General features: G+C 47.7%; 1 protein-coding gene across 1 annotated transcript in view; it reads right to left on the minus strand.

Annotated features, from left to right (window-relative positions):
* LOC140464958 (collagen alpha-6(VI) chain-like) overlaps window positions 1-23,579 on the minus strand; it is a 182,206-nt gene that overhangs the window by 15,665 nt on the left and 142,962 nt on the right. Inside the window, exons 35-43 of the mRNA XM_072560629.1 lie at window positions 16,417-16,452; window positions 16,267-16,329; window positions 15,752-15,814; window positions 13,535-13,570; window positions 13,403-13,439; window positions 7,482-7,496; window positions 6,872-7,365; window positions 3,627-3,708; window positions 347-982 (exon numbers count right to left, since the gene is read on the minus strand). Coding sequence (XP_072416730.1) covers window positions 347-982; window positions 3,627-3,708; window positions 6,872-7,365; window positions 7,482-7,496; window positions 13,403-13,439; window positions 13,535-13,570; window positions 15,752-15,814; window positions 16,267-16,329; window positions 16,417-16,452 — 1,462 coding nt within the window. The remainder of the gene's footprint in view (window positions 1-346; window positions 983-3,626; window positions 3,709-6,871; window positions 7,366-7,481; window positions 7,497-13,402; window positions 13,440-13,534; window positions 13,571-15,751; window positions 15,815-16,266; window positions 16,330-16,416; window positions 16,453-23,579) is intronic.

Raw genomic sequence — 23,579 nt, forward strand, 5'->3', positions numbered from 1 at the left:
GAACCTTGCAGTCAAAGGTTTATATCATTCCCAGCTTACAAAGTACATGTTAATATAAAACAGTCCTATCATCACTGCTGCCTTGATGCTGAAATTGGCAAAGGAAAATTTATCCCTAAATTTGTCACTTCCTTGTTATATTCAGTGACTAAGTTGGGAACAGATGTCTCAGCTCCGTTCTCATTGTATTCATCAACATAAAGTCATTAAATAATTCATTCTTATTCATTTAAATTAGAGCAAGACATGACTGGATTGAATTTGCACGATGATTTTATGAATAGTAAACAGAACACTGTCTGGCTAGGCTGTATTTTTGAATTTTTCTAATGTTGCTTGCACTTACTTGCAAGATGTTTCAGAAAAGCCATTGTGAACTTTCGTGCGTATTCAATTTCATCCTTCTGGACTCTATCCAGATAAATGAGATGTTGATCAGAAGGAAAACTAACAAACTCCTTCAGGGTTGTAATATTAGCTACCTTCCCGAGGGCTAATGCAAACATTACAAAACCTTTACATTTGGCATCTTGAGATATTTCCAGCAGTTTTTTCTCATCGATACTTGTTTCTTCTGAAAATATTGTAAAGAAAACCTTTTGCTGAGTTGAGAAATTTGAGATGAGGCTTTTCAAGCTCCATTCAATAGCACTGCCAATGCCAGAGGGGATCTCTAGTTGATTGGATGAATCTTGAATGTGTCTCTTCTTCAGTGTTTTTGCAGTATAATCCAAAACTCCAAACTCTAGGTTAAGTGAATCTTTCCCGTATCTTGGTGTCTGTTGTACCACAGCCAGCCGGGTGTTTGAGTCTGTGGAATTTATAAACTCATTAATCGTTGATTGTAGGAACCGCCGAATATTTTCAGAGTTTTCAGGTTCCATTTGCTGTAGGTCATCGACTATGATTGTGAAGTCCAAATTCACTGGAAAAATAATGGAGCTTCTGGCTGTTGGACAGTCAGAAGATGGCTCACATTCATCTGTGGAAGAATATAGAAGTCCTGAGCTTACTTATGGCTGATCAACATTTTGGACACATGTTGCTTAGCTATTACTGTCAGATTCCATACAAATAGAATCAACATTTTGAAATAATTAAACATTTTGAACACAATAATTTTACATCTGTCACAATATACAATTCATACTAATCTCCCATTATGTTGCCCATGTCTGGTGAAGACCAACAGTAGTTTTCGAGTTTGTTTGAGATGAAAGGGCAGGGGATGATTTTGCCCAAGTGAACGCAATTCAGTTCCCTCTCTGAACTTACATGTTGTGTTCATCATTAGATCTACTTTTGTCACAAGTTACAATGCCATATTTATAATGTAAAAAAAATTGTCTGATCTCGTAATTTCACATTTTCAGTGCTGTAGCAATTCTAGTGGTGGAATTGTGAAATGTACCACAGCTAAATTTATACAAACATTTTCTGTTGTGAATGTGCACAGCTGAAATATTGTACATCAAATGTAATACTGTCATCAGGGAAGATGACCAAAAGGCTTGTCAAAGAAATAGCCATTAAACAGAATCTTAAAAAGAGCAAATAATTGAGAGTTTGAGAGGGTTAAAACATAGACCTTAGCCAGCTGAAAATATGGCTGCCAAAAGTGATAAGATTAAAATTAGGGATGCGAAAGGGACTGGAATTCTTTAAACAGTGATTCTTTAAACCTCTAGGATTGAAAGAGGTTATGTGGATGTGAATGGGTCACTCTTGGAAGGATTTCAAAACAAAGATTTTAAAACTGAGGTATTGTCAGACTGACAGCAGGTACAGGAATAATGGAGGAATGAGATCTGAAGCATGTTAAGATGTGGGCAGTAGAATTTTGGGTGAACACAAATTGAAGTAGGGTGGAAGATGGAAGGCTTGGAGAATATTGGATTGGTCGTCTTTAGGATTTCAGCAGCAGATGAACACAGGCTAGGTTAGAGTTGGACAATGTTGTGTAAGTAGAAGTTGACAATCTTGGTAATGGAGCTGACAGGTGGTTTTTAAGTTCAGGTTAGGATCAAATACAATAGCAATTTTGCAAACAGTCTGGATCAGCTCCATATAGTTGCCAGAATGGAAGGAGATAGTGAGGTTTACAACAGGAACCAGAAATCTACCCCACAATTAACTGCAGGAAATGCTTGCCCATCTAATACTGGATGTTGAACCCAATGTGTGGCAAATCAGAGATAATGGAAGAATTCATTTTGGGAAGGAAAGATGGGAGCTGGTGAGATAAAGCTGAGTCAGTGATCTGGATGTATTTCCACAGATATTGTGAGGAGTAGCATATAGATGAGAAATAGAAGGAGGTTAAGGATAGTTTCTTGCAGACTTCTTAGGTAATGGTCCTGGAGTGGAAGGAAAAGCCCTTGTCAATGGTGCTTTAGTTATGATTGATAGTTAAGTATGGAACCTGCATAACAACAGTTCCATTCAGTGGGAGATACTTTGGCAATGGTTGGTGTGGCCAACTGTAGCAAAGGCTACACACAGGTCGAAATGGATGATGAGGGACAGTCTGTCATCAGTCACAGTCACAAAAATATCATTTGTGTGTTTGAGAAGAGCCATTTAGGTATTGTCCTAGAGTCCGACTGGAGACTGTCAAATATCGAATTATAAAAAATAAATGGACACAACTTTGGAAGGTGATAACACTTTGAAATGGAAAGGAAGATTGGAGGGTGTTGCTAGCCAATTGTTTGGTCTGAACAGGTTTACAAGAGCAGGAGATAGATCTCATGGACATGGTGTGTTTATTGAAAGCAAGGCAACAGATAGCATAGAGTCTGGAGAAAGATGCAAGGTGAGGGTAAGAGCAGAGGTACATGGGGATGTCTGACCCAGTAACTTAGCGAAAAGGCGGAAGGCAAAATAAGGGCTTGTTCTTGTTACAAACATTTTGGTGAGCCCCTCACATTTGTTGGAAGTGAGGGCAGAGAGAAGGCAGTTTAATCAGAATATGTAATACAGGTTGTTAGTTATCATTGCATTCCTCCATCTTCGAACTATTTAAGGATGTTTCAATGAAAGCCATAACTGCAGGAAATACTGAGCAGTTGTGGGGAGACAGAAACAGGCCAACACTTGAGGTCCGCGGATCTTGCCTGAGAACCTTGTAACATCATAAGAAGAAACAGGAGCAGAGGAGTAGGCCATTCATTCAGCCTGTTCCGTTATTGAGTCCGAACATGACTGATCTCTTTGTGGCCTTAAATCCACTTTCCTGCCTGCCCACCCCCCTCATAATCCATACTTAACTAACCCACCCTTGAATGTATTTGATGACCCAGCCTCCGCCACTCCTGCAGAAGAGAATTATAAAGACTACTGACCCTCTGATTGACCAAATCCTGCCTCTGCTCAGTTTTAAATGGGCACCCCTTATTTTTTCACTCATTTGTGACTTCCCCCATGATTGGCACCATCCTCTTGGCATCTACCTTGTCAATCCTTCAATACCTTTCATCATGGTCCAATGCATGCCTAAATCATTCATTTACCAAAGATGTTCCGACCAGTGCACATTGGAAGCTTTAATGGGAAAAGTGTGTCAGAAGCGCATCTGGATGTAAGAATTTTACTTGATTAAAAATATAATAAATCTGAAAACTTGCCATAGCATAATGTGCATAACCGGATGTGGCGTAACATTTCTTGCGATCTTGCAGTCTGCCTTGGCAATACAGCCACTGCATCCTTGTACAAAATAAGGAATAAAAATATCAAAAAGTCAAGTCTATTAAAAAACATTTAAGGCTGATAAATGTAACAAAGAAGTTCAGTAATACTGTGATTTGCCATATACACAGTGGGAAGGGGGGAACCAGGGCCAGAAGTGATCTCAGCAGACAAGTCATTTTTTTTAAACACCAAATTTCCCAGGTGGGAAGATCCCAAGCAGCAGCCTGAACATCACCTCACTTTTTCATTCCTAGTTCTGGAAACAGAGCGGAGGAGTAAAACTGAGGCTTGGGCTTTCTTGGACTTGTGTTAGTGTTGCCAGTGGGGACGGGTCAGGATGGAATGGGCTTGTTTCAAACAAGCCATGTGCTCACACTGACTGATTCTCACCCAGAGGCAAAATGAGGGCTTTTATTACCAACAATCCCAACAAGAGGAATATACTTGAGGATGTTGAAAGGATCGTGGCAAAATATATTTTCTGCAGGGCCTTGTTAATGATACAGGAAACCGCACCCCCCAAGATCTCGATCAGCTGAAATACTCAGAAAGAGATGTTTTTAATATTCATTATGTGTATTATGACAGTGAGCAATGGAAGAAAATAAACAGCTTTAAATCTACAGATTGCATACATTTCTATGCATCAAATGGATTGCTCCAATCTGGATGATTGGGTTATATGAGAGGATTAAGTATGGGGTGGCACAGTGGTTAGCTGTAGTCCTCACAGTGCCATTGACCCGGGTTTGATTCCAAACTCAGGTGACTTTCTGTGTGGAGTTTATATGTTCTCCTTGTGTCTGCGTGGGTGTGCTCTGATTTCCCCCCATAATCCAAAGATGTGCAGGTTATGTGGATTGGCCATGGAAAATGCAGGGCTGGGGGATTGGTCTGGGTGGGGTGCTCTTCGGAGGGTTGGTATGGGCCAAATGGCCTGCTTAAACACTATATGGATTCTATGAAAATGCATGCGAGGTGAGGCTGAAGGAGAATAGAAGAAACTCTGACACGGAATTCCAGCATATTTGACTTTGACTTTGCCTTCTGGGCTAGTGATTCATCAGGAGTTAACAGAAGCGAATTTAAATTGAGTAAGCTGTGAAACACTGTTTTAAAAACCAGAATTCCCAGAAATGAAAGTTCTTAACTGAAGAGATATGGTTGATTACAGAAGTTAAGCACAATTCTGCCAAAAAGGTGCAGCCAGTCTTCAAGTGCCATAGCCACAGAGCCAATGATGAATAAATAATCTTCTCTCTCTAAAGCCAGCTCTGCTTATCTCTGCTCTACCTTTGCAAGCAACTTCCAACTATTTCAACTACAGAAACTATCACAACTGCTGAATTCTGACTTCAAGTTTAGAATCCCTTCTTGTCAAAGTAGAATTCTTCATGTGAGTAAAAAGTCTGGAACATGAATGCATATCCACCTTTTTCAGTATCTTTTATCTATTTTATATATCTGTTTATTATCAAACAACTATCGTGTTTTTACTGAGAACTTTAAGCAATAAAGTTTGATATTGTTTAAAATTAACACTTGCTGCTAGTTACTTTTGATACTGAAAACTAAATAAAATTCTCAAAAGGAGGCTTAATGGGCTATACAATTCACAGAATGAAGAAATTAACAATTCACAGTTCACTGACTACACTGTGGAAATGCCTGGTGGTAGTGACCTCACCCAGATAGTAATCTGGTGAAATGCAATGTTATTAAATTAGCTCATTTTTACATTACTTTGATGTCTGTAGAACTGAATCAGATGGGTTCTATAACTGATGAAAGGTCAATGCCTTGAGATTACCACCCAAGGAATGAAGTGAGAAATGGTATCCCTACATTACCCACATGCAGATTTCCACCGATGTCAGTACTGGAGGAGGAAGGTGAGTAGTGGTACCAATACAATTCAATCCTATCCCCCCCTTCCCCCATTTGTGAGACATACCAATCTCTGCCAGCAACAGTCCAACCAAGTGGCCAGAAACACTCTCTTCCCACCACTAGAAGGTGGATCCTTTTTGGCATTGTGACAACCCTAATGGCAACATGCTGATGGAACTCAGACAAAGCAAAGTCCAGGGTCACAGTGGGTTGGCTTGGTAGACCTGAAAAAGTGGAGTCGAGAGTGTGGTTCTGGAAAAGCAATCTGAGGAGCAGGAAATTTGACATTTCGGGCAAAAGCTCTTCATCAGGAATTTGAGAAAAGGGAGTTGGGAGTGGACAGGCCAAGAAAATGTTGTGGAAATAGGGGACAGGTTTGTGTGGTGGGAAGGACTGTCTTGATGTGGACCCAATGGGCATCATGGACTTGTAAACACGGAGCCCCACTGGCCTGAAGACCATTCAGTTAGGTTTAACTTGGTGAAAATTCCAAGTAGCGAGGTGAAATGATCCCTAAATGGACATTATTAGCTATTTCTGGGCCCATCTGGTCCATGCTCTGATAAAGCTCTTGGCACTCCCCCAGCATTTATAAAGTGTATGATGGAGCTCGAGAAATAAGGCAGTGGGTTTGTCTCCAGTATCATGGTACCTCAAAGTACTGGAGATGTAAAACCAGTCGTGCCTGTGTAAGACTTCCAAATCCAGTCTGACAGCAGTATCCTCTCTGAAGCCAATTGGCCAAACATTGAGACACAAACCTCTGCTCGTTAGGGCACATTACTCGAATGTATGACACCAAAATCCCAAAGCAACTGCTCCACTCAGAGCTCAGTCACAGCAGAAAGCTTCCAGAAGGCAGCAGAAAGGTTCCAGAAATATCCTCAGAGCATCCATGAAGAGATCAAACATTCCTGCCACCTCCCGGGAGATACTGGCTTGTGCTCAAGCAAAGGGGAGAACATTCATCTGGAAAGGTACCTCACGTATTGGAGACTTTGTTAGAACCACGCAGAGGGAAAGAAGTGGAATTGCAAAGAGCACAGAAACTGCTAAACAACTCAACTAACCAAACCACCAGGAACCACCTGACCTCATGCACATACGAGCTACCTCAGAGTTCAACAAAAACCAGAGTGCAAGTAAGTCCTCCTCAATCCTGGAGGACTTAGTTAAGAGAACCAGAGTTCTCAAAGAGCACCCTATGCTGAGAGATGAAGGAAACATTTGTCGTATTTAGGATAATTACTTCAGTGGAGTCCAATAAAAGAAAACATTGTTTCCTTACCCCGAAAACCTGTTCTACATCTTGGATGTTCCTAAAGGAGATTATGACTGGAATGACGCCTGTAGCAGTGAGCCGTTTATCAGCTTCAACTAAAGCCTCAATGTCTTGAGGTCCACCATTCGTGATGAAGACAGCTATTTTCTTCACAAGGAGACCGTTACGAACTCGCTTAAAAGTATTTCTTGCAACAAACTCCATACCATCGCCAATATTCCGTTCGCTTCTTGATCGCGCAAATGTCAGTGCCTCCATTTCTTTCAGCAGTAACTGTTTTTTCTTAAAGTCTGAAAATCGAATGAAAGTCTCTGCCGCATTACTGTAGGTCAGCACTGCTACACGGGCCCCTGTGGGACAGTTGCTTTCAGCGATGTTAATATTCTTGACAAAATCTATTACAATGGTCTTCATCCTTTGAAATATTGCTGGTGTAACATCTTCAGACACATGCAGAGCAAATGCCAACTCTGTGGGGTACGCCGGGCATTCACCTCTTCCTGGAACAACGCAGAGAAACAAAATATTTAAAGATGTAACTTACTCAAATGTGTGAGAGCTAAAACTCAAAGGAATTGCCAGTTGGCTATGAGAAATGCGTAAGGGAATTACTTACTTCTCGAACAACAAGCTGTAGGTACAAAAAAAATAAATGTTAATATTTGAAAACATTGTCATTCTGGAATTCAATTCATTTCTTGGTGCAGGCAGGTGTGCTTCTGTAAGTCCCTGCCCGAAACCCTCTGTTCAAACTTGCTCATATTTCCTTCTCCAGCTCTGCATTTACTTTTTGGATCGCAGCTTTGTGCAATGTATTGCATCATTTTCTATGCTAAAGATATCATGAGCATAACCTCACTAATATTGTCTTTAACTCTGGACTGGGATCACGTGCCAGTCCCAACGCCTGTGTCCTATGTGCCTGCATAATCTTCAGAGGTAGTTAATTGAGTTGTAATGCTGTGAGGACCCTGTCCAATACATTGGTGCGGTAGCACTCTTAATAAGGGATGAGACCAGCATATTAATAAGCAAGGATTTTCGTTCAAAGGATCTGAATGTAGCAATTAAGTTTGGGTGGAGCCAAGAATCAACAAGTAGACCAGCAATCGATCATGATAATTTTGGACATAGTATAAATTATGAAATTAGAAATATATGTAATATGGGTAATACAGTATGAATAGGCAACTTCAATTCACATAAAGACGGAGTAAATGTACCCAGCAGTAAAGCTTGGGTGAAGAATTCCTAGAATGTGTATGAGAATGAGGCTCTGGAGAAGTACATTGAAGAACCAAGTATGTCTTGGGGTTTTTTAGATTTAGTATTATGTAATAAGAAAGGGCTAATTAATATCCATATTTTAAAAGGAGCTTTTGGGAAATTCTAATCATAATATGTTGGAACAATAAAATCTAAAGCTAAGTTCACATTAAGCTTGAATGTGATATTTTAAATTCTAAAACCAGTGACTTAAAATCATAACAAAGGAAACTAAACTAAGGTATAGGGGTAGTTGGCTATGGTATGTTGGGAAAATATAATAGTTGACAGCTGAGAGGGAATGGCTAGTATTTAAGAAGTTCGATAGATATACATTCCTCTAAGGCACAAACAACCAACTATGGTAAGATGAACCAACTATGGACATTACAAGTAGAGATTGGAGAACTTATAGCGGCCAGTAGGCAAATGGTGGAGAAACTAAACTGTTACTTTGTCTCTAAATTCACAGGAGAGGATACAGAAAAGCTCCCAGAAATATTAGGCGACCAATGGGCTTATAGAAATATGGAACTGAAAGAAATTATTACTAATAAGAGGCAGGTACTTGAAAGGTTGACTGGATTGAAGCTTGATAAATCCCCTAGACTAGATAAACAACATCCCAGAGTGTTGAAAGAGGTGGCTACTAAGACAATGAATGCATTGGTGGTTATCTTTCACAATATTATTGATATTGGAAAAATTCTCGCAGACTGCAAAGTCACAAATGCAACTCCATGATTTAAGGTGGAAAAAGGTGACTGTCAAACCTCAGGCCTCTCAGAGAAAGTTAAAATCTAACATAGAGAGATTATGATAACTGGACACTGAGAAAATAATGAGAAAATTAGGCAGCATAAACAATGATTTACAAAAGGAAAATTATGGTTGACAAAGCAGTCGGAAACTTTTTGGAATGTTACCTGTTGCACAGATAAACAAACAGCTGTAGATATGGCCCATTTGGATGTTCAGGAGGCTTTTGAAGTCTCACACTGGAGATTAGTAAATTTAATATTTGGATGGAATTAGGAGCAATATATAATTAGGAATGAGAATTGATTAACAGAGGCGGCAGAGTGTAAATAAATGAGTTATTGTTAGGATCACAGGTTGTTACTAGTGGGGTAGTGCAATGTTAAAAATCTATACAACAATACAAATGAGTTGGATGTATGGATCAATTGCAATGTAAGGTGACAAAGGTGCAAAGGGCTTCAAGTGAATTTGGAAAGACTATGTGAATTTTTTAATGCGTTAGTAGGATGTGGGCATTGCTGGCTGGATCAACATTTATCTCAATTGTCTTTCAGAAGGTGGTGGAATGTTGCCTTCTTGAACAGCCTCAGTCCATTTGCTGTAGATAGACCCAGAATGCTTTTGGGTAGGGAGTTCCAGAATTTTTAATTAACTGACACTGACAGAATGGCAATATATTTTCAAATCAGGATGGTGAGTGGCTTTAATGGAAAATTCAAGGCAGTGGTGTCCTCATTCATTTCCTGCCCTTGTCCTTTGAGATGTTCATGATCATGGCCATGGAAGATGCTTTCTAAGGAGCCTTGGTGAATTGTCGCAGTGCATCTTGTAGACAGTATACTTTGCTGCTACTGAGTGTTGGTAGAGAGACTGAATGTTTGCGGATGTGGTGCTAATCAAGCGGGGAGTAGTCCATCATACTCCTTGCTTATGTCTTGTAGATGGTGGAAATGTTTTGTGGAATCACATGGAGGAATTCAGTGACGGTGATGCCATTGAATGTCAAGGTATTCTCTCTGTTGCTGATGCTCATTGCGTAGTATTTGTGTGGTGCAAATGTTACTTGCCACTTTTCAACCCAAGCCTGGATAAGGTTCAGTTCTTGTTGCACTTATACTGGAGTCACTGTACCCAAAATGCTGACTCTGATTTCTCTCCACAGCTGCTTTCAGACCTGCTGAGCTTCTCCTGCAATTTCAGTTTTTTGTTTCAGATTTCCAGTTCATTCTTTTTTGTTATGGTTCAGATCTTATCGTATTGGTACATTGATTGCTTCTGTATCAGAGGAGTCAGGAATGGAATTAACATTGAGTAGTTATCAACAGATATCTGACTTCTAACTTTATGATGGAGGGGAGGTCATTGGTGAAACTGGTTTAACCCAGGACTCTACTTGAGCGCGCCCTGTAGAGTTTTCTTGGAGCTGAGATGATTTACCTCCAATAATCACAACCATCTTCCTATGTGCCAGGTCTGACTCCAATCAGTGATGAGATTTTACCTGCAATTCCCAATAATTGCATATTTGCTATGGCTTCTTATGCCATGCCTTGTCAAAAGCAGCCTTGATGTCAAGGGCTGTCACTCTCATCTCCCCTCTGGAATTCAGCTTTTTTGACCATGTTTGAACCAAGGCTGCAATGAGGTCAGGAGCTGAGTCAACCTGGAGAAACTCAAACTGGGCATCACTGAGCAGGTTGTTGCTAAGCAGGTGCTCAGCAACCTGATGACCCCTTCATCACTTTCTTGATAACTGAGAGTATACTGATGGGGCAGTATTTGGTTCGGTTAGATTTGTTTTCCTTTTTGTGTACAGGACATACCTGGGTAATTTTCCACATTGTCAGGTAGATGCCAGTATTATAACTGTACTGCAACAGCGTGGCTAGGGAGCAGCAAGTTCTGGATAATGTCGGAATGTTCTTGGCACTCATGGCCTTCGCTGTACCCAATGTCTCCTAGTGTTTCTTGATATCACATGGAGTGAACTGAATTGGCTGAAGGTTGGCATCTGTGATGCCGAAATCCTCAGGAGGCCAAGATTGTGCTGGAGTACAATTCTGCTGCTGCTGATGGTGCACATTGTCTCATTGATGTCCAGTTGCTAGATCTGTTCAAAATCTGTCCCATTTAGCACATTGACAGTGTCCCTTAAACACAATGGAAGGTATTCTCAAGGTGAACATGGGACTTGCTCTCCACAAGGTCTGAGTGGTGCTCAATCTCATTGATAATGTCATGAGCACATGCACTTGCAGCCTGCAGATTGGTGAGGATATGATCAAAAACATTCTTCCCTCTTGTTGGTTTCCTCACCAACTGCTGTAGACCCAGTCTCCAGCTATGTCCTTTAGAACCCGGCCAGCTCGATCAGTAATGCTGTTGCTGAGCTACTCTTAGTGCTGGATATTGAAATCCCCCACCCAGAGTACATTCTGCACTCTCGTCACCTTCAGTGCTTCCTCCAAGTGTTATTCACCATGGAAGAGCACTGGTACATTAGAGAGGGAGAAGTGGGGTGCAATAGATGGTGATCAGAGAGAAGATTCTTTGCCATGCTTGATCTGATGCCGTGCGACGTCACTGGGCACAGAGAGACAATGTAGAGGACTACCAGGGCAATTCTCTCTGGACTGCAGACTGCTGTGCTGCCACTTCAGCTGCGTCTGATCTGCCAGCGGGACAGGGCATATTCAGGAATGGTGTTAGTGGTGGCTGGGACATTGTCTGTGAGTATTACTATTTTAGGCTGTTGCTTGATACATCTGTCAGACAGCTCTCCCAATTTTGGCAGTAGCCCCTACATATCAGGTCAGATGTTGGACAACACAATCTCGACAGCTGCCAACAAGACGACAGGGAGACAGGAATATGTCAGTTGGACGACCTGAAGGGCAGCTTTCAGAACTTTCTCACCCTCCCACCTCCAAAGCTACCTTGAAAGATTGCTGATAAGATTCAGCCTCACCCAACTCTTAATTAATTTCAACATTTCCTCCTATCCTACTTATGCAAATTGGATAAAATTAATAATTTACTTAACAGTAGCAACTGCAGTTTTTTTGGTGCAGGTGAGATTTGAAAGGACACTATTCCTTTCTCCACACACCCCTAATTAAACTCACACTGCTACCTTGTCTTCAGCTGCTTGTGGTGGGAAATCTCATGCTAATAAAAAGAAACAATTTTAACGCTAGGAAATACAAAAGACTAAACTAATCAATCTTTGCAGAGGAGACCAGCACTTTAATCATATCTTTAAACAGTTCAAAATAACCACACCGAGACAATACAACCTCACTTCATTCACTCCTTACCGGCATGTTTAAGTAGGAACATAGGCCAAAGGATTTGTGATTCATGGAAAGCAAAGTCTGCTTTCTTAGAGAGTGGGTCATTTCTAGTTGTCAGGTCGGGTTAGCTTTTAAACCTTTCCATTTGGGAATATTCTGATGGAAATTTAAAGCTCGAGATGTCCGTGGTTGCTCCCATCCAAAGCTCGAGATGTCCGTGGTTGCTCCCATCCACCCAGTTAAAGGTTGGGGAGGCGGGGGGGGGGGGGGGGGGGGGTGTGGTGGATGAGCTTGGCTCCACCAGATTGTATGGTCATGGCAGTCAACTGCCTGAGGGTATAGATCATAGAATCGTCACAGTGTGGAAACAGGACATTTGGCCCAACAAGTTCTCACCCACCCTCCACAGAGCATCCCACCCAGACTCACCCCATCCCTATAACCCTGCATTCTCATGGCTAATCCACTTAACCCACACATCCCTGGACACTACAGGTAATTTAGCATGGCCAATCCACCTAACCTGCACATCTCTGGACTGTGGGAGGAAACCTACATTGACACGGGGAGAATGCGCAAACTCCACACAGACAGTTGTCTGAGGCTGGAATTGAACTTGGGTCCCTGGAGCTGTGAGGCAGCAGTGCTACACACTGAGCCACCCTGTGGGGTCTGACATCACCAGCAAACAAGTCCACCCACAAGTGCTGCTGGGCAGTTAGAGAAAGACTGCGGCTCCCCTCTGCTGAATGGCAATGGGCCATGAAGGCTGGATAACCAAGTTAAGTGGGGCAGCATTACAGGGGTCAGTCATTTAGGTCCTGGGGAGGTTGGGGAGGTGGTGGTCATGGGAAAGAGGGGTAGTGACATGGGAAAGAGGGGTAGTGACATGGGAAAGAGGGGTAGTGACAAGTAGCCACAAAGGGTAATGGTAAGAGGCATGCAATGAGAGACAAATGGGGGTGGCCTGAAGTCTACTACTGCCACCAGTAACATATTAGCAACAGCTTGAGGAGGCCCTCCATGTACTACTGGTTGGTCATTTAAGAGCTTTGATTAGTCCCAGGGTAGCTGGCCTGCCCAACACCTAACTTATCACTTCCAGCCAAGGTGGGTTGGCGATGGTCATGATGCTCTGCTTCTGGAGACTTTGGCACCCTATTACCTACCGGTCCACTCCCCAAAAATGTACTGTCAAGTCGAACACCATACTTACCACAATTCTTTCGAACATACGATATTAGTTCACATGGCTGTGATTAAAAAGTAGAAAAGTATGGCTTAGACAATGAACATTAAGAAGTGAATAAACTGTAAACATCTTTCATACATGTCCAACGTGACCTACCGACATGGAGGTAGTGCCATCCGGTCCTTTGTGGCCCTAGAATGAGGAGAAATGAAACAGTCGCTTTAGCAGGGTAAAAAAAACACCTGTTCATCACCTGTGACTTTCCAGTTTTGTTCTCCAAAATTAAGCATAGATATGAAATATTATAAAATATAACAGCCAAATGGCATTACCACTGGATTGTTAATTCAGGGACCCAGCTAATGTTCTGGGGACACAGGTTCGAATCCCATCCTGGCAGGTGGTGGAATTTGAGTTCAATAAAAATCTTGAATTGCAAGAGGTGGAGGAGGTGGAGGGCGTGGGTGGTGTCCCGAACATAGTCCAAGAACTCCCCACCTATGTTCGGGACACCACCCACGCCCTCCACCTCCTCCATGATTTTCGCTTCCCCGGTCCCCAACGCCTTATCTTCACCATGGACATCCAGTCCCTGTACACCTCCATCCCCCATCACAAAGGACTTAAAGCCCTCCGCTTCTTCCTTTCCCGCCGTACCAGCCAGTACCCTTCCACTGACACCCTCCTTCGACTGACTGAACTGGTCCTCACCCTGAACAACTTCTCTTTCCAATCCTCTCACTTCCTCCAAACCAAAGGAGTAGCTATGGGCACCCACATGGACCCCAGCTATGCCTGCCTCTTCGTAGGATATGTGGAACAGTCCATCTTCCACAGCTACACTGGCACCACCCCCCACCTTTTCCTCTGCTACATCGATGACTGTATCGGCGCTGCCTCGTGCTCCCACGAGGAGGTTGAACAGTTCATCCACTTCAACACCTTCCACCCTGACCTCAAATTCACCTGGACCGTCTCAGACTCCTCCCTCCCCTTCCTAGATCTTTCCATTTCTATCTCGGGCGACTGAATCAACACAAGCATTTACTATAAACCTACCGACTCCCACAGCTACCTAGACTACACCTCCTCCCACCCTGCCCCCTGTAAAAACGCCATCCCATATTCCCAATTCCTTCGTCTCCGCCGCATCTGCTCCCAGGAGGACCAGTTCCAATACCGTACAACCCAGATGGCCTCCTTCTTCAAAGACCGCAATTCCCCCCAGACGTGATCAACGATGTCCTCCACCGCATCTCCTCCACTTCCCGCTCCTCTGCCCTTGAGCCCCGCCCCTCCAAAGCCACCAGGACAGAACTCCACTGGTCCTCACCTACCACCCCACCAACCTCCATATACTGCTATCATTCGCCGTCATTTCCGCCACCTCCAAACGGACCCCACCAACAGGGATATATTTCCCTCCCCTTCCCTATCAGCGTTCCAAAAAGACCACTCCATCCGTGACTCCCTCGTCAGGTCCACACCCCCCACCAACCCAACATCTACTCCCGGCACCTTCCCCTGCAACCGCAAGGAGTGCAAAACTTGCGCCCACACCTCCCCCCTTACTTCCCTCCAAGGCCCCAAGGGATCCTTCCATATCCGCCACAAATTCACCTGCACCTCCACACACATCATTTATTGCATCCGCTGCACCCGATGTGGCCTCCTCTATATTGGGGAGACAGGCCGCCTACTTGCGGAACGTTTCAGAGAACACCTCTGGGACACCCACACCAACCAACCCAACCACCCCGTGGCTCAACACTTCAACTCCCCCTCCCACTCCACCAAGGACTCCTCCATCGCCAGATCATAGCAACACAACAGCTGGAGGAAGAACGCCTCATCTTTCGCTTAGGAACCCTCCAACCACAAGGGATGAACTCAGATTTCTCCAGTTTCCTCATTTCCCCTCCCCCCACCTTGTCTCAGGCAAATCCCTCGAACTCAGCACTGCCTTCCTATACTGCAATCTTCTTCCTGACCTCTCCACCCCCTCCCCCACTCCGGCCTATCACCCTCACCTTGACCTCCTTCCACCTATCGCATTTCCAACGCCCCTCCCCCAAGTCCCTCCTCCCTACCTTTTATCTTAGCCTGCTGGGCACACTTTCCTCATTCCTGAAGAAGAGCTCATGCCCGAAACGTTGATTCTCCTGCTCCTTTGATGCTGCCTGACCTGCTGCGCTTTTCCAGCAACATATTTTCATCTCTCAAATAACAGAGCAGCTGTGTAGGCCGGTAGGAGCATGGTAATAATTCGTCAAACCTTTGGCATCAATTCAATGAATACACTCATTTTGAATTTGTGAAAGAGCATGCAGATAAAGGCAAAAATAAATCTCTCCACGTATCTGACCAACTTACAGGAGGTCCAGGAGGTCCGTAATCACCTGGAATCCCATGCTCACCAGGAGATCCAGCATCACCCTAAAAAAAAGCAAAGACAGCAGGCTATTTAATTTTAGATCTCGACAGATCACCTCATTTATCATTTTGTGATGAGTAGCCCTGCGTTACTTGTATACTGTTGATATAATTCTATAATTTGCTGCAAGATCCAATTGGACGATTTATTAAAGAGGTAGTGTGACAGCTTTTCAATTGTTCAAAATTCTCTTCATTCTCATCTTTTCACCATGTAAGCTATGAATCTGTTCAGGCACAATGCTGAACCAGGCAGTGAAAATGATTAAATGGAAATAATCTTGAGCGTTTTTAAAATTTCTCAGGTGGGACTAGATCGGGTTGGGATATCTGGTCGGCATGGACTGGTTGGACCGAAGGGTCTGTTTCTGTGCTGTACATCTCTATGACTCTATTTTGTTAAAAGAATGCCCAAGCGTCTTTGATCAACTAAATATTTTAAATGGAACATCTACCCTTGCTCCTCTTGCTCCTTTGGATCCAGGATTGCCCAATTGACCAGGTTCGCCAATTTCTCCCTGAAACAAAAAGCATTGAATGAAAATCAGGACTTTTCTTATCACACAACAGGAAAAACTAGAACCCTTTTGAAATATTGTCGATACCTGAAGTCCAGGGCTTCCGATGCCTCCTCTGTCCCCCTGAAGGATTGGAGGAAAAACAAAGACAGTCAAAACGAAGTTGTAAAGCTCTTTCAGCTCATATCATTGAAAAGATAACAACAAAATGTATAATTAGACATTTGCATTATCACTTGAATGGTTAAGAAACATAACGTTAAAGATAAATTATTGAAGACAAAAATGATATGAATCCCCAATGGCATAGAGGTGATTGGAAACAATGATTAAAATACTTAACAGCAGCAAAACATAGGGCTGTTTTAAAATCCATTTCCAATGAACTATTTTTTGTGTTAACTACATGCAGTCTTACAATACCGTGCTGTGGGCGGCACGGTGGCACAGTGGTTAGCACTGCTGCCTCACAGCGCCAGAGACCCGGGTTCAATTCCCGCCTCAGGCGACTGACTGTGTGGAGTTTGCACGTTCTCCCCATGTCTGCGTGGGTTTCCTCCGGGTGCTCCGGTTTCCTCCCACAGTCCAAAGATGTGCAGGTCAGGTGAATTGGCCATGCTAAATTGCCCGTAGTGTTAGGTAAGGGGTAGATGCATCTATAGATGCAGATGTAGGGGTAGGGGTATGGGTGGGTTACGCTTCGGCGGGGCGGTGTGGACTTGTTGGGCCGAAGGGCCTGTTTCCACACTGTAAGTAATCTAATCTAATCTAAAACCTCTAAGTTCATCTTTGGAATTAATAACTAGATTGGATTCCAATTGATTCTTAGTTCACGCTCCAGGGCAGATCACAGAAATTATAGTAAGCCATCAGCCATACAGCTTTCCTCTACTATAACTAGATCATGTTTTGTCTGCATTTTAGTTTCATCAAGTATTTTTGATTCATGATCCCTGGATACACTTTGTTTCTTATATACACATCACCCTGAGTAATATTAATAGAATAAAAGCACAGTGTAATTTTTCCACTGCTACTTGTTATGTATTCAACTCTATCTCATCAACTCTTCCACTGTTGCTAAATTATTAATCTTATCAGAATTCCAGCCCTGGATGAGCAGAAATGGCCTCTTACTAACTATTGGGAAACTGAATCCCTTGTTTTTGGTCCCTGCTCCAAAATCTACTTTCTAGCCACCAACTCCATCTCTTTCCCTGTGTCAACTATCTGGTTCAACCTGATTATCTGCAAGCTTGATGTCATGATTGTTGACACCAAGGATAGCTTCAGACTACATAGTTAAGCAACCACTAAGACCATTCATTTCCACTTCCAAAACTTTGCCTAACTTTGCCTCTTGGTCAAGTGTTGAAATCCTCATTTGTATCTTCGTTATCTCCGGACTAGATTATTCCAACTCACTACTGCCTTGTCTCCTATATTGTACATTTTGTAGACAAGATCATTCAAACCTCTGTTCTTTCAGCCTTACTGAGCATCAAGCATCTTTCACCTATCAGACTATCACACACCTCCTTATATTCACTCCCCCTGAACAGCCTAACACTAATTTTAAAGTTATTCCCAGGTGTTGTTGGTCATTTATCTGCCCTCTCATGGTCCTTAGTCATCTTAAACTTCACAATTGGATTATGCTTTAGTCTTACATATTCACAGGATGAGTAATCTGAATTTTGTTCACCAAATGCGATCATCAACCAATCCACATTATTGCATTTGAGGAAGGGCATTAACCATGTGCCACATTCTGCTTGAAATGAACTTTAGAAGCTCGGGAATAAATTAAAGTAAAATGCTGGGGAAATCCTGTCTAGGGACTAGTTTCTTATTCACTTCAAGTGGGATGTAGGATCTGAAACTGAATGCATAGTGAACTAAGATTCTTAACGGAACCTTACGGTTGTGTTGAATGAGTGATTCAGCTGTGATAGGTATTTGCAATCTGTATCCATATTCTTCTCCACTTTTGCATAGTGAATAATGTTGCAACCTCAAACAAAATAATTACTCAAACAGAACTCATGTAATCCTGAAAATGACCTTACATGACTCGGCAAGTGACCTTATCCTTGATTTGACCAGTCATAGTGAACATATTCAATAATTTTCTGAGGTTTTAGCAGAGCTGTTGCGTTCCTCACCTCTAATGGGAGTACAGGGGAACCTCGATTATCTGAATACCAATTATCCAAAAATCGGATTATCTGAAGGAGATCTTGAGGTCCCAATAGAAACATTACATCAAAGACGTGTTTCCAACAGTGATCGCGTCTTTTGTTAACAGTGATTAAACAGGCACTGTCTCCAAATGACTGACCATCTGCCCTCTCTCTCTCTCCCCACACTTCCTCTGGAGTTCTACAAAGGGGCTACCATAAACCACCCCCCCACCTTCCCCAGATAATCTCTCCAACATTGTCTTGTACAGGGCAGAGGTGGAACCTGTGAAAAGGTTGCAGTGAAAATGTGTGTGTGAGAGGGGGCGGGGGTGCATGGGGTTGGGGGCAGTGTTGGACAGGGATGGGGGCAGGAGGGCGGTGTTGGATGGGTTGGGGGTGGTGTTAGAGGGGTTGGGGCAGGGGCAGTGTTGGATGCGGTTGGGGACAGGGGCAGTGTTGGACTGAGTTGGGTGAGGTGTTGGGCGGGATGTGTGGCGGGGTGCGGTTTTAGGTGGGGTTGGGGGTGGAAGGGTGGTGTTGGATGCATAGGTGGTGTTGGCAGGGTTGGGGGCGGCGGGGCAGTGTTGGAAGGGGTTGGGAATGGTGTTGGAAGGGATTGGGGCGGGGGCGGAGTTGGAAAGGGTTGGGGCGGTGTTCGACGGGGTTGGGGGGCAGGCGGCGGTGTTGGACAGGGTTGGGGGCGGGGGTGGCATTGGACACGCTTGGGGGTGGGTGTGGTATTGGGCAGTTTTGGGGGCGGGGGCAGTGTTGGACAGGGTTGGGGTGGGTGGACGGTGTTAGGCAGGGTTGGGGGAGGGGGAACGGTGTTGGACAGGGTTGGGGGCGGCGATGGTGTTGGGCAAGGTTGGGGGCGGGGCGGTGTTGGACAGGGTTGGGGGCAGGGGTGGTGTTAGACAGGGTTGGGGGGTGGGGGTGGTGTTGGACAGGGTTGGGGGCACGGGCGGTGTTGGGAAGGGTTGGGGGCGGGGGCGGTGTTGGACAGGGTTGGGGGCTGTGGTGGTGTTGGGCAGGGTTGGGGACGGAGGCAGTGTTGGACAGGGTTGGGGCGGGGGCGGTGTTGTGCAGGGTTGGGGGCGGAGGCGGTGTTGGGCAGGGTTGGGGCGGAGGTGGTGTTGGACAGGGTTGGGGGGCGGGGGCGGTGTTGGGCAGGGCTGTGGGTGGAGGCGGTGTTGGACAGGGTTGGGGGCGGAGGTGGTGTTGGACAGGGATGGGGGCGGGGGGCAGTGTTGGACAGGGTTGGTGGCGGGGGCCAGGGCGGTGTTGGGCAGGGTTGGGTGCGGGGGGACGGTTTTGGGCAGGGTTGGGGCGGGGGTGGTGTTGGGCATGGTTGAGGGTGAGGGCGGTGTTGGGCAGCGTTAGGGGCGGGGGACGGTGTTGGGCAGATCTGGGGCGGGGGACGGTGTTGGGCAGATCTGGGGCAGGGGACGGTGTTGAGCAGGTTTGGGGCGGGGGCGGTGCTGGGCAGGGTTGGGTGTGGGGGTACGGTGCCGGGCAGGGTTGGGAGGTGGGGGGACAGTGTTGGGCAGGGTTGGGGACGAGAGCGGTATTGGGCATTGTTGGGGGCGGTGGGACGGTGTTGGGCAGCATTGGGGCGGGGACGGTGTTGGGCAGGGTTGGGGGTGAGGGGACGGTGCTGGGAAGGGTTGGGGCGGGGGCGGTGTTGGGCAGGGTTGGGGGCGGGGGCGGTGTTGAATATGGTTGGGTTGGCAGCGGTGTTGGACAGGGTTGGGGACAGGGGCAGTGTTAGACAGGGTTGGGGGTCGGGGGCGGTGTTGGACAGGGTTGGGGGCAGGGGCAGTGTTAGACAGTGTTGGGGGCAGGGGGACGTTGTTGGGCAGCGTTGGGGCTGGGGTGGTGTTAGGCAGGTTTGGGGGTGGAGTGACGGTGCTGGGCAGGGTTGGGGCGGGGGCGGTGTTTGGCACGGTTGGGGGCGGGGGCAGTGTTGGGCAGGGTTGGGGGTGGGGGCTGTGTTGGGCAGGGTTGGGGGCAGCGGTGTTGGACAGGGTTGGGGGCAGGGGCGGTGTTAGACAGGGTTGGGGGCGGGTGCGGTGTTGGGCAGGATTGGGTGTGGGGCAGTGTTGAGCAGGGTTGGGGGCGGGGGGACGGTGTTGGACAGGGTTTGGGGCAGGGGCGCTGTTGGACAGGGTTGGGTTGTGGGGACGGTGTCAGGCAGGGTTGGGGCCGGGGGGACGGTGTTGGACAGGGTTTGGGGCAGGGGCGCTGTTGGACAGGGTTGGGGGCGGGGGCGGTGTTGGACAGGTTGGGGGTGGCGGTGGTGTTGGACAGGGTTGGGGGCAGGGGCGGTGTTAGATAGGGTTGGGGGCGGGGCGATGTTGGGCAGGATTGGAGGCGGGGGCTGTGTTGTGCAGGGTTGGGTGCGGGGGTGGTGTTGGACAGGGTTGGGGGCTGGGTCGGTGTTGGGCAGGGTTGGCGGCGGGGGTGGTGTTGGACAGGGTTGGGGGCGGAGGCGGTGTTGGACAGGGTTGGGGGTGGGGTGACGGTGCTGGGCAGGGTTGGGGCATGGGCAGTGATGGGCAGGGTTGGGGGTGGGGGACAGTGTTGGGCAGGGTTGGGGCGAGGGCGGTGTTGAGCAGGGTTGGGGGCGGGGGACGGTGTTGGGCAGAGTTGGGTGCGGGGGACGGTGTTGGGCAGGTTTGGGGCGGGGGCGGTGTTGGGCAGTGTTGGGGGTTGGGGACGGTGTTGGGCACAGTTGGGGCGGGGGGACAATGTTGTGCAGGGGCGGTGTTGGGCAGGGTTGTGGGGTGGGGGGACAGTGCTGGACAGGTTTGGGGGACGGGGGCAGTGTTGGGCAGGGTTGGGGCGGGGGCGGTGTTGGGCAGGACTGGGGCAGGGGGACAGTGTTGGGCAGGGTTGGGGGTGGGGGCTGTGTTGGGCATGGTTGGGGCCGGAGTAACGGTGTTGGGCAGGGTTGGTGGTGGGATGACGGTGTTAGGCAGGGTTGGGGGCAGGGGCGGTGTTGGACAGGGTTTGGGGCAGGGATGGTGTTGGGCAGGCTTGGGGGCGGGTGGACGGTGTTGGACAGGGTTTGGGGCGGGGCGGTGTTGGACAGGTTTGGGGGGCGGGGTTGAACAGGGTTTGGGGTGGGGATGGTGTTGGGCAGGCCTGGGGGCGGGGGGCTGGTGTTGGACAGGGTTGGGGGCAGGGGGCGGTGTTGGATAGGGTTGGGGGCAGGGGGCGGTGTTGGACAGGTTTGGGGGTGGGGCGGTGTTAGAAAGGGTTGGGGGCAGGCGGCAGTATTGGACAGGGTTGGGGCGGGGGCGGTGTTGGGCAGGGTTGGGGCAGGGGCGGTGTTGGGCAGGGTTGGGGGCGGGGGGACGGTGTTGGACTTGGTTGGGGGCGGGGGTGGTGTCGGACAGGGTTGGGGGCGGGGGGACGGTGTTGGGCAGGGTTGGGGGCGCGGGCGGTTTTGGACAGGGTTGGGGGCGGGGGAGCGGTGTTGGTCAGGGTTGGGGGCGGGGGGACGGTGTTGGTCAGGGTTGGGCGCGGGGGCGGTGTTGGACAGGGTTGTGGGCGGATGCGGTGTTGGATGGGTTTGGGGGCAGGGGGCGGTGTTGGACAGGGTTGGGGGCGGGGGAGCGGTGTTGGACAGGGTTGGGGCAGGGCGGTGTTGGGCAGGATTGGGGCAGTGGGACGGTGTTGGGTGGGGTTGGGGTCTGAGGTGGTGTTGGGCAGGGTTGGGGCGGGAGTGATGTTGGGCAGGGTTGGGGCGGGAGTGATGTTGGGCAGGGTTGGGGCGGGGGCGGTGTTGGGCAGGGTTGGGGGCTGGGGTGGTGTTGGCCGTGTTGGGGGCTGGGGCGGTGTTGGGCAGTGTTGGGGGCTGGGGCGGTGATGGACGGGGTTGGGGGGCAGGGGGCAGTGTTGGAAGGGGTTAGGGGCGGGGGGAGGGCGTTGGGCAGGTTTTGGGTGGGGGCAGTTTTGGGGGGCAGGGGGCGGAGTTGGAAGGGGTTGGGGCGGGGACGGTATTGGGCAGGGTTGGGGTGGGGGACAGTGTTGGGCAGGGTTGGGGGCGGGGGGACGGTGTTGGGCAGGGTTGGGGGCGGGGGGACGGTGTTGGGCAGGGTTGGGGGCAGGGTGGTGTTGGAAGGTGTTAGGGGTGGGACGATGGTGTTGGGTAGAGTTGGGGGTGGCGGCGGTGTTGGCGGCAGTGTTGGGGGCGGTGTTGTGCAGGGTGGGGGTGGGGCGGTTTTGGGCAGTGTTGGCGGTGGGAGGGAAGTATTGGACGGGGTTTGGGGGCAGGGCACGGTGTTGGGCGGTGTTGGGCAGTGTTGGCGGTGGGAGGGAAGTATTGGACGGGGTTTGGGGGCAGGGCACGGTGTTGGGCGGTTTTAGGCAGCGTTGGTGTGGGAGGGCAGTGTTGGACAGGGTTGGGATGGGGGGCAGTGTTGACGGGAGGGTAGTGTTGGATGAGGTTGGGGGGCAGGGGAAGTGTTGGATGGGTTTGGGCGCGGGGAGGTGTTGGATGGGGCTGGGAGTGGGGGCGGTGTTGGGCAGGGTTTTGGGCGGGGGAGGTGTTGGTCGGCGGGGCACTGTTGGGCAGGGCTGAGTGCAGGGTGCGGTGTTGGGCAGGATTGGGGGGGCGGGGGCAGTGTTGGACATGGTTGGGTGTGGGGAGGCGGTATTGGGCTGGGTTGGGGGCAGGGTGCGCTGTTGGGCAGAGTTGAGGGTGGGGGGTGGTGTTGGACAGGGTTGGTGCCACGCACAAATTTGGGTTGAACTTTTTTTACAGAATGCAATAGCAGGTGAAGGGTTTGTAAAGTTCACCTCCATGTCCATCTCCTGCCTATTCTTTGTAGAGAAGGAAGTCTCGCCCATGGGACAATTGATACCCTTAAGTGGGGGCTATGTTGGACTAACTAAAGGTTACTCAATAGTCTACACCCAACTGCCAATGGACTTTTTCCCATGGTCCATGTCAAGTGTCCAGGTTGGCAGCTAAGTTAGAAAGCAGTATATCCTACTTGGGCATCTTGTGTCTAATGTACCACTCTGCCCAACATGCCCTATTGAACGGGATGCACCAACCAA

Source organism: Chiloscyllium punctatum, chromosome 41, assembly GCF_047496795.1.
Source record: "Chiloscyllium punctatum isolate Juve2018m chromosome 41, sChiPun1.3, whole genome shotgun sequence".
In the NCBI taxonomy this organism is placed as follows: Eukaryota; Metazoa; Chordata; class Chondrichthyes; order Orectolobiformes; family Hemiscylliidae; genus Chiloscyllium; species Chiloscyllium punctatum.